At 35.3% G+C, this 15,033-nt stretch overlaps 1 protein-coding gene across 1 annotated transcript in view; it reads right to left on the reverse strand.

Moving 5' to 3' along the window:
• Positions 1 to 15,033, reverse strand: part of GALNTL6 (polypeptide N-acetylgalactosaminyltransferase like 6) — a 1,756,803-nt gene that overhangs the window by 106,123 nt on the left and 1,635,647 nt on the right. The window contains exon 8 of the mRNA XM_074228966.1: positions 6,773 to 6,880. Within this exon, the coding sequence (XP_074085067.1) occupies positions 6,773 to 6,880 (108 nt within the window). The remainder of the gene's footprint in view (positions 1 to 6,772; positions 6,881 to 15,033) is intronic.

Genomic DNA, 15,033 nt, shown 5'->3' on the forward strand with positions numbered 1-15,033 from the left:
GAAGGAGAAGCAACAATGGTGTCCAGAGCAGAACACAGTACTTCAGTTGAGATCTGATTAATGTAGAGTACAGTGGGACCATCTTCCTATTCCTGGAAGCCAAGCCCCTCTCCACATTGCTCATGATCTGATTTGTTTTTTGATTGTCATGTGACTGAGATTGCAGTTTACTAAACTTCATTGACTTTTGTCAAAACAATTGAAGATGCCACCTTCTTCTTTCCATCCTGTCCTCACTTGTAAAGTTGATTTTTTTGTACCCAATTGTAATATTTTACATTTAAATGAATTGAATTTCATTTTATTAGATTCAACCCAATGTTCTAGAGCAGTGTTGTAAAACTCAAATAGAACTGAGAGCCACTAAACTGTACTCTGAATATGTGATTCCTATGTGCCACATATTGATTTAGTTTTAAAATGTAATATTTGTTGTTCAGTTGTTTCTTTTTTTTTGTTTTGTTTTATTTTTAGGTTTTATTTTTATTTTTTGCAAGGCAAATGGGTTAAGTGGCTTGCCCAAGGCCACACAGCTAGGTAATTATTAAGTGTCTAAGACTGGATTTGAATCCAGGTCCTCCTGACTCTAAGTCCGGTGCTTTATCCACTACGCCACCTAGCCACCCCATTTGTTCAGTTGTTTCAATTGACTCCAACTCTTCATGACTCTATTTGGACTTTCTTGGCAAAGATGGTTTGCCATTTTCTTTTCTGGTTTATTCTACACATGAGGAAATTGTGGCAAACTTATTTGCCCAGGGTCACCCAATTAGTTAGTGTCTAAGGCTGGATTTGAACTCAGGAAGATGAATCATCCTGACTCCAGGCTTGGCACTCTACTGTAGGCGCTCAATGGATTTTTTTTTTAAATTGACTGTCTAATAATTTGACTGTCTAATACATTTTAGTGTTTTTTTATTTGTTGCTTTCTATTGTTTCTCAGGGATGGTGTAGGGGATGGAGTGCTGGGCCTATAGTCAGGAAGACTTCTCTTCTGGAGTTTAAATTCTATTTCAGACCATTACTAGCTATGCGATCCTGATAAAAGCCAGTTAACCCCATTTGCCTCAATTTCTTCGTCTTTCAAATGAGCTAGAAAAAGAAATGGTGAATCACTCCAATATCTCTGCCAAGAGAATCCCAAATGAAGTCATGAAGAACAGGAAATGACTGAAACAAATGAACAACAATTGCCTCTAAACATTCAACTCTTGTTCCCCCCAAATGAATTGCAGGAAAGCTCATATTTTTACTCTTATCCCATAGTACCTGTTATGATTAATAAATGTTCTATAAATATTTTCTTAATTGAAATGTTTATTACCATTATGCCTTCTTGAGGATGGTGGATGAGCTACTTATGCTTTTAAAAATAAGCATATTTTAGTCTTTCTTTTATATAGGAGACAGTGACTAAAGTATCTGTTTTGATGTCAAGAAGATGTTATTTCAAATACTTAGACACATGTGAATTTTGTGACCTTAGACAAATCACTTTGATATCTCTCAATCTCAGTCTTCTAATTTGCAAAATTGATGTGAAAATAGCAACTACTTGCCAGGGTTATTATGAGGATCAACTGTGGAAAAAATTTGTAAAATACTTGACCATTCTTAAGTCTCTATATAAATGATATCAAATAATATTGCAAACATAACAGATACCAATGCTTTACAGTCTATAAAGGCACTTTTATATACATTATTTCATTTGATCCTCAATGTAGAACTGTGAAAAGCATTGTGTAGCTATCATTAATCTATTTTAAGAATCACAGGGCTACAGAATTTCAGAGTTGGGAGTTAGGGAACACATAGTTCAATGAATGTCTGAACGAAAATGTCTTTTAGAAATCCTTGACCCTACCTCATACTGGAGGGTCTCCAGTTTGGATCACTTGCTCCTGTTCAAGGCAAATATTGTTACTAAGAACAAAAACAAAACAAAATAAAAAAAAAAAAACGACTTCCCTTATTGGGACTAATTTTATCCTCCAGGGATGGTTGCTGGATGTCCTCCAGGATTTCTTGGGCAACTGTTCAAAAAGAATCTACCATGATTGGGAGCTGTGTCCCTTGGTATTCAACTCTCCCCTTTGTTTTACTAGCATGCCCTCCTGTAGCCTTGTTTCCCTGTACTGCTGATGGAAGTTCTTACTGTTTCCATGCCCCTTAGGGTAGTACTTCATTCTAGACCTATTTACAGCAATCAGTCTTGATCTTTTTAGTTTTTTGACAGCTTTCATGGTTGTGAAGATTTTTCTTATATTGAGTAAATATGCATAATTTTGTCTTATTGGTTCTAATTCTGCCTTCTAGGATCAAATTTAAGGAGTTTAACTACCCTCCCAAATGACAAGCCTTGAAATACTTGAAAACTGCTATCATGCTTTCCACAGTCATCTTTTCTCTGTTGTTTTACAGATGAAGAAATGGAGATTAAAAGAAATGAAACAATTTGCCTCAGGGCTTATAACTTGCTAAATGGTAGACAATAGATGTTTGACTTCAGTTGAGTCTTTTTTTTTGTAAAATCAACACAAAATAATATTCAAAATATTTGCATAAAGCTGTGACTTCTTCATTTCTTGGCACAAATGGACAGAACATGACCACACATAGACAATCAGGGATGGAGTCCTGGATTTCTGTCTTTTCCAAAGACTAAAGTATCATGTTTGAGACCTGAATAATGATGCAGAGTATTTCAGGGAAGTAAAAAAGAAAAGTTCCTTAAAATATCACTATCATTTTTCATTTTAATATACTTTTTTATTAAAAAAGATTCATGATTCATAAAGCATTCCCTAGAGCGACAGGTGAGCTTCAATATTTATGATTTTCTGATTGCTTTAGCATTTTTGAAAATAAAAATGAGCCCCCAAGTAAAGTTTAAATGGAAAAGATTAAAATTCAGGATTATGGAATTTTTTCCATTTGAATAAATACTGATATATATATATATATATATATATATATATATATATATATTTTTTTTTTTTTTTTTTTTGCCTGGGAGTAAGAGTTCTCAGTCCTAATTTCCAGTCACTTGATGGTTTTTGAATAATTCTTAATTCTTCCCTCAAGAATAAATAAAAGTTTTAATAAAAAAACCCTTCTAGATGAGTACTGGACAGGTTCTAAACCTCTTGCAGTTAGAATCTCTGGATGTTTCATGCTATGTTTTGATACCTTTAACCACATCTTACATCACTGACCTCTTATTAATTACCTTGCAAATATATCACTTTGGTTAAAATGGAACAAGGTGAGAATGTTCATATTCATACACACACACACACACACACACATACACACACACACATATATATATATATATACAGTATATATATATATATCCATGCATCTATCATCTATCTATCTATCTATCTATCTATCTATCTATCTATCTATCTATCTATCATCTCTTTATCAACCACATAATTATACCTCTTTTGTTGTTCATTTTTTTTTCAGTTGTATCTGACTCTTTCTGACCCCAGTTGGGATTTTCTTGGCAGAGATATTGGATTAGTTTGTCATTTCCTTCTCCAGTTCATTTTGCAGAGGAAGAACTGAGACAAACAGGGTTAAGGGACTTGTCCAGGGTCACACAGCTAGTAAGTGTCTGAGGCTGGATTTGACCTTAGGAAGATGAATCTTCCTGACTTCAGGCCTAGCACTTTACCCACTGTGCCACCTTGCTGCCTCAACATCATCTTAAAAATAGATTATGGGAGGCAACCTGGTATAATCTTGGAGCCAGGAAGATATAAATTCTTGCTCTTTTACTAAAATCTGTTGGAACTGAGACAGGTCCCTTAACTTTTCAAAGTCCAAGGCAACTATCTAAAATTTATCATTATAGAGAAGGTATTGACATTCCTTACTTGGAGCTCTGAATCATGGAGATAGTCCCTATCTATGTTCTTTTCTCTGTCCCACCCTAAGCTATCTCAATTATTTCATCACATCTTGAGTATTGTTTATTAATAGTGATATTAGTGTGCATCATAACATTCTGGATTTTCTAATGATTGAAGAATTTTTTTCTGTCAGAGGAATAATATTACTATTTCCAATCTTGTGTTTCAAGTTTCCAAAATCAAAACAAGAACAACTACAAAAACAGTATAACATAACACCCTAGAATACTGTTACTGATCAAATCCTGAAAGATTGGCAATCCTACTCATCTTACATTCATAAGAGTATGTACTCTAAATTCCTTAGTATGGGTACTGTTTCAGTGAAGAGGAATCATTGAAACAATTTTAAAAGGTAAATATTTGTAGGAAATCTCCCACAAAGAGGATGGATAAGGCAAAAGCATGCAATTAATGACAATTTTAGTTCTTCCCAGAAAAATGTTCAGTTCCAATGACCATTTATAATGCCCCAAACTTTTTGATTCCACTAAATTTTGATGAGTAGTAATATTAGAATTTATGTGATCTCTAATTCACAACTGAAAAATTAAGTGGAGGAAGACTATAGATTGTGATGTCATTAGATGATTACTCCATTGAGTTAGCCTAAATCTTGTGCATTAGTACCTAAAACTTAAGCAGGGTTAAATGCAGACAGAAAAGGAACTGAGTTCAGAAGCAAATAGGAGGAGAGTGGATTGTAATAGATCTGGAAAACTACACAGTGCCTGCAGTGGCACTTCTTTTTTTTTTTAAAAGCAATATTCTTTCAGTGATGCTATATGACTATAAATCACTGGACACTGTGACCTGGGAAAAATACGAATTTTGGAAGACCTAAAGGGCAATGGAGAAATAAATGATAGGCATAAAGAGTTTGCAACATATTTCCAACAATGACAGACCCACAATAAGAGATATGAAAAGCATAATATGATTGCATTAGAACTGCAGGGGAGGAATTAAGCTCAGATAACTTAAATCTGACTTACTCAAAGTCAGATAGAATGAGTAGCTGAGATAGGCTATGAACTCATGTTCTCTGATTCCAAATCCAGCTTTATTTTTATTATATCTTATGACCTGCATCACTGTGGACAGATAAGTAGCAGGGTATAGACATTCATGTAGTGTGAACAAGAGATAATAGATGGACAGTTGGTGCTAGACAGATATCCATTAAATATTAAAAGGTCACTTTACCTCAGTAAGTCTCAGTTTCCTCATCTGATTGAGATGGTCTTTTAGATCCATCATGGTTCTAGCTCTATGATCTTAGGGAAGAGAAAAATTAAGGAGGAATATTGAACTTCTGTGGAGAATTTATGGAAAGGTATTAAGAATTCTATTGAATGAGAAAGTTGGGATGGTTACAGTTATCGTTCAATTCTTTATGATCCCATTTTGGATTGTTGGAAGAGATATTGGAGTGATTTGTCCTTTACCGCTCCATCTCATTTAACAGATGAAGAACTAAGGCAAGCAGGGTTAAGGGATTTGCCCAGGGTCACACAACCAGTAAGTTGAGGTTGGATTTGCACTCAAGACTCCTGACTCCAGGGTGGCTGTTCTTTCCACAGTACCACTTAGCTGCCTTACAAATGAGAAAGTGACTAGTCAAAGATTACATAACTATTTAGTAGCAGACTCTGGATTTGAACTCAGTATCTCTGATTAGAAATTCAATATTCTTTGTGGGGCAGGTGAGAGATTCTTCTGACTATCTGAACTAGAACTTTCATTTAAGTCATTAGATTGGGTCAGTGAAGATGTCACTCTGTGGTCCTGTTTGAGAGTTGAGACTTCAAAAAAGTCTATCTCATCAACTCTGTGGCATCAAAAGTTTATTGTTCTAGGTGGCTCCCTTGTGTAGTAGAAAAAGGGATAGAAGGCCAGGGTGGTTGGTATCTGTGAAACCTTAATAGGACACCCCCAATAGTTGCATGAAGTCATTGTTGCTTTTATTATGCCTGAAAGCAAGCCTATGATAAGACAAAAAAAGTCTAAGGATTCTAGGAGAGATCTATGACGTGAACTTGTGATCCTGGTTCTGAATTCAGAGCAGAAGTCAGTAAATAGCAACTTCAGTATCATACCGTGATTTTACCTCTCCTTGAATGATACTTTTATTCCAAAAGGAAACCAAAGAATGGGTTTCTGATATTATCAAATCTTAATAGTAGCAAGAATATTTTGTATCAGAATGAAATAGGGCATAATCCTAATCAAATAGAAGGGTATCTGGAAGGCATTTGGGGAAAACCAAAAGAATATGAAAGTCTTAGGATGGGGGTCACAATTATTGGGATCTCAACTTTGTCACTTAAAATGTTTTTACTATTTGTACACCATTTATGGACCAAAAAAGCCAAGAGCACATGGTTCTGAGGTGAGAAAAACAGCTCTTTAAAAAAGTTACTTAGTGCTAACTCCTTAGAAAAAGGGGGCAACCTGACAGAATTATGACACCAAACAAAATATTTCAATCAGGGCCAGCTCTAAGGCAGTACTATGCAAAAGGACTAGATTTGGTTTTTGGTGTCCTACCTTCTATCTGTCTCCCAACCCCAACTTTCTGGCTATTCTGTCTACCATTCTTTACCAGTTTACTAAAGTGTTTGATGACAGAATGTCATCTGATCCAACTGCCAGTGGTTAAAGTGAATTTCTAAATCCTAAAAAACCCTAATAGTCAAAGGAATAATGGAATGACAAATAAAGGATTGAGATTTTTAATGAGGGAACTGCTACATTTCTATTCATATTACATATGTAGGTGACTGCCTGCTTTTAAGGACATCACTAATTTCAAACCAAAACTGTTCTAGAACCCATTTACTCACTCTTGCCAAGCTGGTCCCAGATGGAACTTTATAAGGGACGTACTTCCTGTAGATATGACCAACTCTAGAACATGGAACGTCAAACATTCCTCCTCCACACATCCAAACCTAAGGTGGGAAAACAAAACAAAACAAAAACACCCAAAAGATAACAATGAATTTCAGAAAGGAAGATGGCCAATAAGAAATAGGATTTATGAAAAATCCCAAAGCATTGTCTCTACAACTACAAATCCTTTGGTGATACATGATTACTTGAAAGAAGGAGATGGGATTTTTATACTAGTCCTGCAAGCACTGAAAAAGAAGTATCAGCACAGTGCTAAAATTCCTAATTCAATAGATCACCAGACAAGTTATCTAAACTTTTCCCCTCATATATTTGTTTTGATGAAAAAACATTTAAAATAATGACAATAACAATAATAATGACTGTTTACCTTGTTCTTGCATAATCATAGTACCATATAATCATCACCTCTAATTTTGAGATTATCTAAATTCTTTTGATCTGATAATGAATACTCTGTCAAGTCATGAATTATTTTACCATTATATTTTGTTGTTAGAAAGCATTTTTATATTCATATTTTCATTTCTTATCATGATAACCCTGTGAAGTAGGAAATGCAAATATTACTATTTTATGAACTGAGACTCAGAGATTTGGCCAAGGTAATACAGCCAGTCTGGATCAGAGCTGAGACTTTAATCCAGGTCTTTTAATTCCAAATGCAATGCTCTATTTTACTAAACTATGCTACCAAACATTTTACTGTGACTTTCCAGTTTTTGGTTTGTGCAGAGATTAGCATCAGAATTATAATTGCCCTCTCAGAATTACATGTGAAAATAGAGAAATTCTAGCCTAGATAGCTGACATAAATAGTACAAATGAACACATTAATACTTAACATAATATTTTCAGAAGCATTCCATTTCACAGTTAAAATATATCTTCCCTCAATCTGACACCAACTCACTTGTTTCTATGCCTCTATTGTCTCATCTGGTAGCTTCCTTCAGTGTCTTGGGCTTCTTTGCCCTGAAAACCCCAAGAAGACCTTCCACAAATTCCTCCCTCCCCTCCTATTGGTGAGTTTCTTTTAGAGCATCCATTTTGTAAGAGGGCCCAGACTACCCTGCCTTCTTCATTCCCTTCCTGGCTATATTTCTAATATTTTAGACTTCAACATCATTTCTTTCCTCCCTTCATTTTCATCAACCTTTTAGGTTGACGTCTTTCCGTATTAGTAATTAAACTCCTTGAGTGCAGAGATTACCTTTCCTTTTGCTTGGATTTGTACTAGTGCTTGGAACCCATTAAATGATTAACAAATGCTTATTTCCTTGTTCCCCTCTCTCCTCCCTCCTTACTTCCTTTTCTGCTTTCTTTTCTTCCTTCCCTCTTCTCTTTCCCTTCCTTCTTTTCTCCCTCTTTCCTTCCTTACTTCTCTCCCCACCCCAACTTCATGAATGGTAAGGTAGGAAATGCTGTTGAACATCCCTGTCTTTTTCCTTTCTCCAGTTGCTGCTACAATTGGAATGATGGAGCTGAGATATAGAAACATTTTAGTAATGAATCCCTGACTTAGCATGTCTGCTATATTTTGATGATCTAGGACAATGATTGCAGCCTACACACCTTCCCTTCACAGCTCAATTCTATTGAATTTGATTCTGATAGAGATAAGTCAATCTTATCCAAAGTTGATCATACCACTCCCTTACTCAAAAATCTTCTATGACTTCCCAATGCTCCTTGAATTAAGTTTAAATTCCTTAGCCTGACATTTAAGGTTCTTTAGATTCTGATCCTAACCTACCTTTGACATTTTGCCTCTGATTATCTCTGACACTACACAGATTAAACCTTCCAGCCCAACCACTAATTCCCAGATGCCCTTTATGTTTTCCTGACTCTTCACTTTCACTATTGCTGTTCCTTCAGTTTAGACTACTCTCCACCTACTCTTATTTGGCATCATCAGCTTTCTGGTCCCTCAGGTTTTATTACCTCAATGGCATGCTCAACTCACCACTTTTTCAAACACCATGGATCAATTACTTACCAATGTCTGTCATTTCTACCTGCAAAATGGTTCTCATGTTTGTCCTTTCTTTTTTCCACCAGTACAGTCAACACCCTAGCTGAGGCTGTCTTCACTATTGAAATCATCTTTTCTTTGGTTCCCTTATCTCAAGTCTTCCCCTACTCCAGTGAGAGGAAACTTTTTTCTGCCAAGGGTCAATTGGATATTTATAAATCATTAGCAGGTCATTAATATAAAAATTATTACCTTAAAAATTAGCCTACTATTTATCAAATATTTAATTAATTCATCCCTTAAAAACTCCTAGATTTTTTGAATTTCAAGACCAATCTGCAGTTGCCTTGGCAGTGCCAGAACAAATAATTTTGAGGGTGGGTTAGATGTTCCCCATGCCCCCTACTGCTATCTATCTTCCACACGTTTGTCAAACATTATTTTTAAACATAGATCTGACTGCATCCTTCTATTACTCAGTTGACTCCAGTGGCTCCATATTACCTTTGAGAGAATTTAAGACCTGCCATTTAAAGCTCTTCATGATCTGCCCCAACTTACCTTTTCAGCCTTATTATAAACTATTACCTTTCAAGTATTAGATGGTCAAGTCATGGTATTCTTATCATTTTCATAAATATTTAATATAAATTTCCCTCCCTGTGCCTTTACATCACTAATCCATTTTTTTAAGGTTTTTTTTTGCAAGGCAAATGGGGTTAAGTGGCTTGCCCAAGGCCACACAGCTAGGTAATTATTAAGTGTCTGAGACTGGATTTGAACCCAGGTACTCCTGACTCCAAGGCTGGTGCTTTATCCACTGTGCCACCTAGCCGCCCAATCCATTTTTGAAATGTGATTACTCTTCTTTATCACCTCTTAGAATTCCTAGTTTATTTCAAAATTTACCCTGAATACCCATCTTCTATATGAAACATCTCCTATCCTTCCTTCCAAGTGCTAGAACTCACCCACTACTCATCACCTTGTTTCTATTTTGTATATACTTCAATATGACCATTGTATTCCCAGCCAAGTACAGTGTCTTGCATATGAGGTATTAATTGTTTAATGAATGACTGAATTCTATCCATTCATCAAGAGCTAACCTGAATACCATTTCCTTCATGAATCTGTCCCTGATTCTCTTAGTTAGATAATAATAGTATTTCATATTTGTATAGTAATTTAAAATTTACAAATTTATTTCTTTACAATAATAAATATTTTAGATGGTATCAATATGATGATCTCTTAATTTGCAGGTTAGTAAAATGAGACTCACAGGTTGAGTGATTTGCTGAAGTCACATAGTTAGGGTATATTGTAGTTGGATTGAAATCCTAATTTTTTTTTTTTGCAAGGCAATGGGATTAGGTGGATTGCCCAAGGCCACACAACTAGGTAATTATTAAGTGTGAGGCTGGATTTGAACTCAGGTACTCCTGACTCCAGGGCCAGTGTTTTATCCACTGTGTCAGCTGCCCTGAAATCCTGATTCTTTAACCTTTGCAGTATTCCATACTTTCTCTCATATCTTTTCAAATATGATTTCTCCTTTCTCCAAATTCCTGAAGCAGCTTTTAAAAGTAATGATTTATTATCTTACTATTAAATTGTATTTAAATTTAATCTTAAACATCAATGTAACCATTAATGTGACTTTGCAACTACTTACAGATGAATGAATTTTAATGCATAAAATGTCATGCTTTCTAAGTCTCTATTTCTGCTTGTCCATTCATTTCCATCAGTTTCCCTTCATATGGTATTAATTAGCATGAACTCTTTTCTTTTTTAAATTTTCACTATTTTACAAATGTTTCATAATTATTGATATTAGCTACATTACAATACTCAATATTGTAATAACATTACAATTGAGATAACTAATTCCCCACTGTTGTACATTTAGATGTCTTTGAATATTTATCATTTTACAATTAGAAATAACTCTGAGTTGGTTTTTTTTGGTGGAAGGCTAGATTTTTTCTCTTTGAGAATAGTTTTAGAATATATTTTAATAATGGAGTTATTGGAATAATATTTTACTTGCCTTTATAACCTCATAGTCTAACTTGGATTACAGTTAAGTAATTCCACTTCTGTTAGACTGCAAACTTTCTGAAGGGAAGGATGTTATCATATTCAAATCTAGGGTGCCTGTAGAGTACCTACCTAGCACAGGGGCTTTGACAATCTGAAATTGTGCTTGAACACTCCAGTAATTTTGACCTATTTGCTATTCATTTTACGCTCACTTCATCTCTAGTATCTTCCACTTGCTATCACTAATGTATGGTAACATTCCTTACCTCCATCTCTTAGCTTCCTTGATTTCTTTCAAGACTCAGGTGAAAGCCATCCTTCTTCAGGAGGCCATACACACACATTCACTATGTGTCTATATCTATATCAAATTTCTCTCTCTGTCTCTGTCTCTCTCTCTCTCTGTCTATCTGTCTGTCTTATTTCTCTCTCTCTCTCTCTCTCTCTCTCTCTCTCTCTCTCTCTCTCTCTCTCCATTTATTACATTCTGTCTTCCTCATTAGACTGTGAAGATGTGGACTTTTTTTTTATATCTGTCCCTCTTAGCACAGAGTCTACCACAAAGGCTTAATAAATGTTTGTTGACTTGACTTTATTTGTTGAGCTGGATTCTGTTGTTAAATGTGACATCTAGAGCAGTCTCTGGAAAGTCTGAACATGTCAGAACCTTTTTGGATGATTGTTACAAATCATCAGTCTCCAAATTCTGTGGGCAGGCTACTTTGAGGGCTACCAGAATCCATATTCCATAATTAGTTCTATGAATGAGTATAGGCATATCCAGATAAGCATAAAGAATACACAGGTGATAGATTATGTTAACTGCTTAAAAATTAAATTGAAATAGGTTATTAAAGATGATTTTGAAAAATTATAAATCTACCCTATAATTCAAACAGACATGGTTTGAATGCTATTTGCATGACAAATAGAATCGAACAACCATGAGTCAACCAAATGTATCTGTGGAGATAATTTATGGGTTTGGCAAAATTGCTTATAACTCTAGTGCTTTATCTGGCTAAGACCATTAATTATTAAGTGTATCATTTCCTTCATAAGGAATTGTTTTTGAAAATATCTGGGCCAACAACAAAAAGGGTGGAGAGCTTGTTTGAATCAATTCCAATGTCATCAGTTTGCAATTCACTGAAAGCATCCAGTATGCTAAATATAACAAAAAAATTGACACCCATTTCTGAATTAATCCAGGCTCATAAATGTTTCATCCCCTCATGGTACTAGATTTTCATTATTCAATGTATACACAAGAAGGTTTGAAATCTGACATCCCACATAAATTACCAGATGCAATTTCTTTGTCAGGGGAATCTCAATGGAATTCAGTAGAATTGTTTTTGGCACTGCTTAGCTGTGGGGTGAACTTCTAAGGTATACCTTAGTACCTTAAAATTATACCTGGCTATAGGTTTGGATAAAGATAATACAAAAGAACTTCTAGCTATGTGACAAACAATAGCTTAGAGGATCTTTGAGGGTGATGGACATAGCAGTATTGCTTTTCTCTGGGGATTAATCTTAAACTCCTCTAAAATCCCTTTAACTAATATGAAAAATCAGACAAGGCCATCCTTAGGTATCATTTAGAAATCTTAGGCTGAATCAAATCTGGAGAGATCTTCCTAAAACTACTTTGGGGATAGACTACATTCCTGAGATTCACATAAGTTATCTTATTTTCTGCATTACTTATACATATAATGAAAAACCTCCTTTGGTTTTGAGAACACTAACCTGGATCCACGGATGACAGGGTTGCTTGCCTTGGTTCATGCCTATCTAATATATAGCCATTAATCTATCCTGATCAGTTCAGAAATTCTTGGGGTATATTCAACTTTTATGGTAGTCCAGAAAACAAAATGAAATGGAAAGAGGATCTTGAAATCAACAAATATTGCCGTAATGTATGGCAAATGGTTCAATAATGTTTATTGGTTTCAAGATACAGAATGACCAACCTGAACATCATGTAACTTATAAACAGGACCATAAGAGGTCATGAAATTCCAGGAATTGTCTGAGAATGTATAACTGATTCAATTCCTACATTGAAGTTTTGTTTTTCCTGGCTTATGTGAGAGTTAATTTCAGTAGAAATGCTTATGTTATTCCTTCCCTTTACAGTTCTCTGAGGCTAAAGAAGTAGTAGCGGGTGGGTTTTATATTTATTTAGAACTGCTAATGTAGCTTTAGCAGGTCTCATTACATTTAGGGGTCAGAATAGCATAAAGGTTCCATATTCTCCTACTTTTGAGATTCATGAATGCTAATTTGAGTCCATCAGTGTGTATAAAAGTACTAGCAATGATATTTATTTGAATTTAATAAGTATTTATCAAATAAAATAATGCTTGTAGAAAATTCTTAGTAAAATGCCCTATGTATACTTGTGGAACTGGTTTTCAGTCATGTCCTCCTCTAAGGGTTTTCTTGGCACACTAGTACTTTTCAACATAAGGAATCCTTTTGATGGGAAGGATAGGATCAGCTCTTTTCCAATCATCTTATTCTTTGATGACATTCTTAATTTTTTCCCTGGTGCATAGTTTGTATTTGGCAAGGAGTTGACAACAATTTTGGGAGACCAAGGCATGCACATAAGATTACAAATGTAGCATAATTTATTGGACATCTAGTTAGTGTCTTTTCATATACCTTTTGGAACCTATTATTGACCCAATCTTGATAGCACTGAACCTCCCTTATAAAGATGAGCAATGCTGTGTGACACTCTTCCTCAAACCTTACTGTATTCCCAACTCCATAGCCTAGGGAGAGATGAAGATTCAGAGATAGGAACCTGGGTAGATCTCCAGCATACACTTGGGTAAACATGACCCTTAGTTGGCTTCCACATAATTCTTGTACCCATCTGTTTTTGAAGAATACTTGGAATGGGTCATACAAGTGAATTAAAGTTAAACAGCATTAAAAAAAGGGAAAAAACCTGAGTGAAAATACTATTTTCAAAAAGTAAAAGAGGCTACAAAGTAGGGTTCTGAATTTTTTTCTTTGTGTCATGGACCCCTTGGCAGTCTAGTGAAGCCTACAGACTCCTTTTCAGAATCATGATTTTAAATGCTTAAACTAAGATTCAGAAAATTACAGAAGGAATATATTTATCCAGATAATAAAAGAGAAAATAAATACATTCCCGAATTCCAGGTTAAGAACTCCTTTTGAAGTATCATAAATTGTTAGAGCTGGAAGGAATTTCATGTTAGCTGGTTGGTTGTTTTCCTTTGTTCTCGAAGAGGACAAAAATGACATCTTTGTGTTAGTCTAGTTATGGGTGTTTTTGACTGTGGCTGATCAGACTTGTATGAGTTCAGAATGCGTTACACCACAGGTCAGGCACAAATAGTCCATGTGAATATTTGGGGTAGATTCTCTAAATTTATGCATTTTGTATTTCTTTTGAGCTGCTTTGGTATTCTTGTTCATAGAGCACAGCAGCTTCTCTGATGAGGGCATGCCATGCTGAACAGTCCTGTGCCAGGGTCACACAATCAATTCCAAAGTTCTTCAAAGAGACTTTGAGAGTGTCCTGTATGACTTCTTTGCCTTGTGTGAGTTCTCCCTAAAATATAATTTTAGGGAAGCATATAAACACTATTTTTGGGCCAAAGATGTCTGATGCATTTTAACAACTTAGTGCTGTTGGAATCACATTCATTAGTGATAAGGACAGATCATGAAGGGATGGTCTGAACACTTCTATAGTGCTCTCAACAGACCATCATCAATCAATTCTGAAACCATTGACTGTTTACCTCAGGTTGCAGTCAGTCCCTCTCTAGCCAAATTTCCAACTGAAGAAAAGGGATTTGATAACAATCATCTTAATTATGCGGTACACATACTTCATCATTTTGGTACTTGTTCAACATAACCCTCCATTTCTTTCCATCTTGTGTGGTACTTGTCCATGTCTTCATACCTGTTGATGCTTCATAGGGAAGTTATCAGTCAAACTTGGATTTTTCCTTTGAATAAATAACATAGATACTAATGGAGCACATGGGTTGTCCTTCAGCTATCTTTTGTTCTCACTTCATGACCCAATCATTTCTTTCCATCTGCCTCTTTAATGACATCCTAATGCTTCCCCTCCTTCACTGTCTATAATTGACAAGATGA

The sequence above is a fragment of the Macrotis lagotis genome, chromosome 3 (genome assembly GCF_037893015.1).
Source record: "Macrotis lagotis isolate mMagLag1 chromosome 3, bilby.v1.9.chrom.fasta, whole genome shotgun sequence".
In the NCBI taxonomy this organism is placed as follows: Eukaryota; Metazoa; Chordata; class Mammalia; order Peramelemorphia; family Peramelidae; genus Macrotis; species Macrotis lagotis.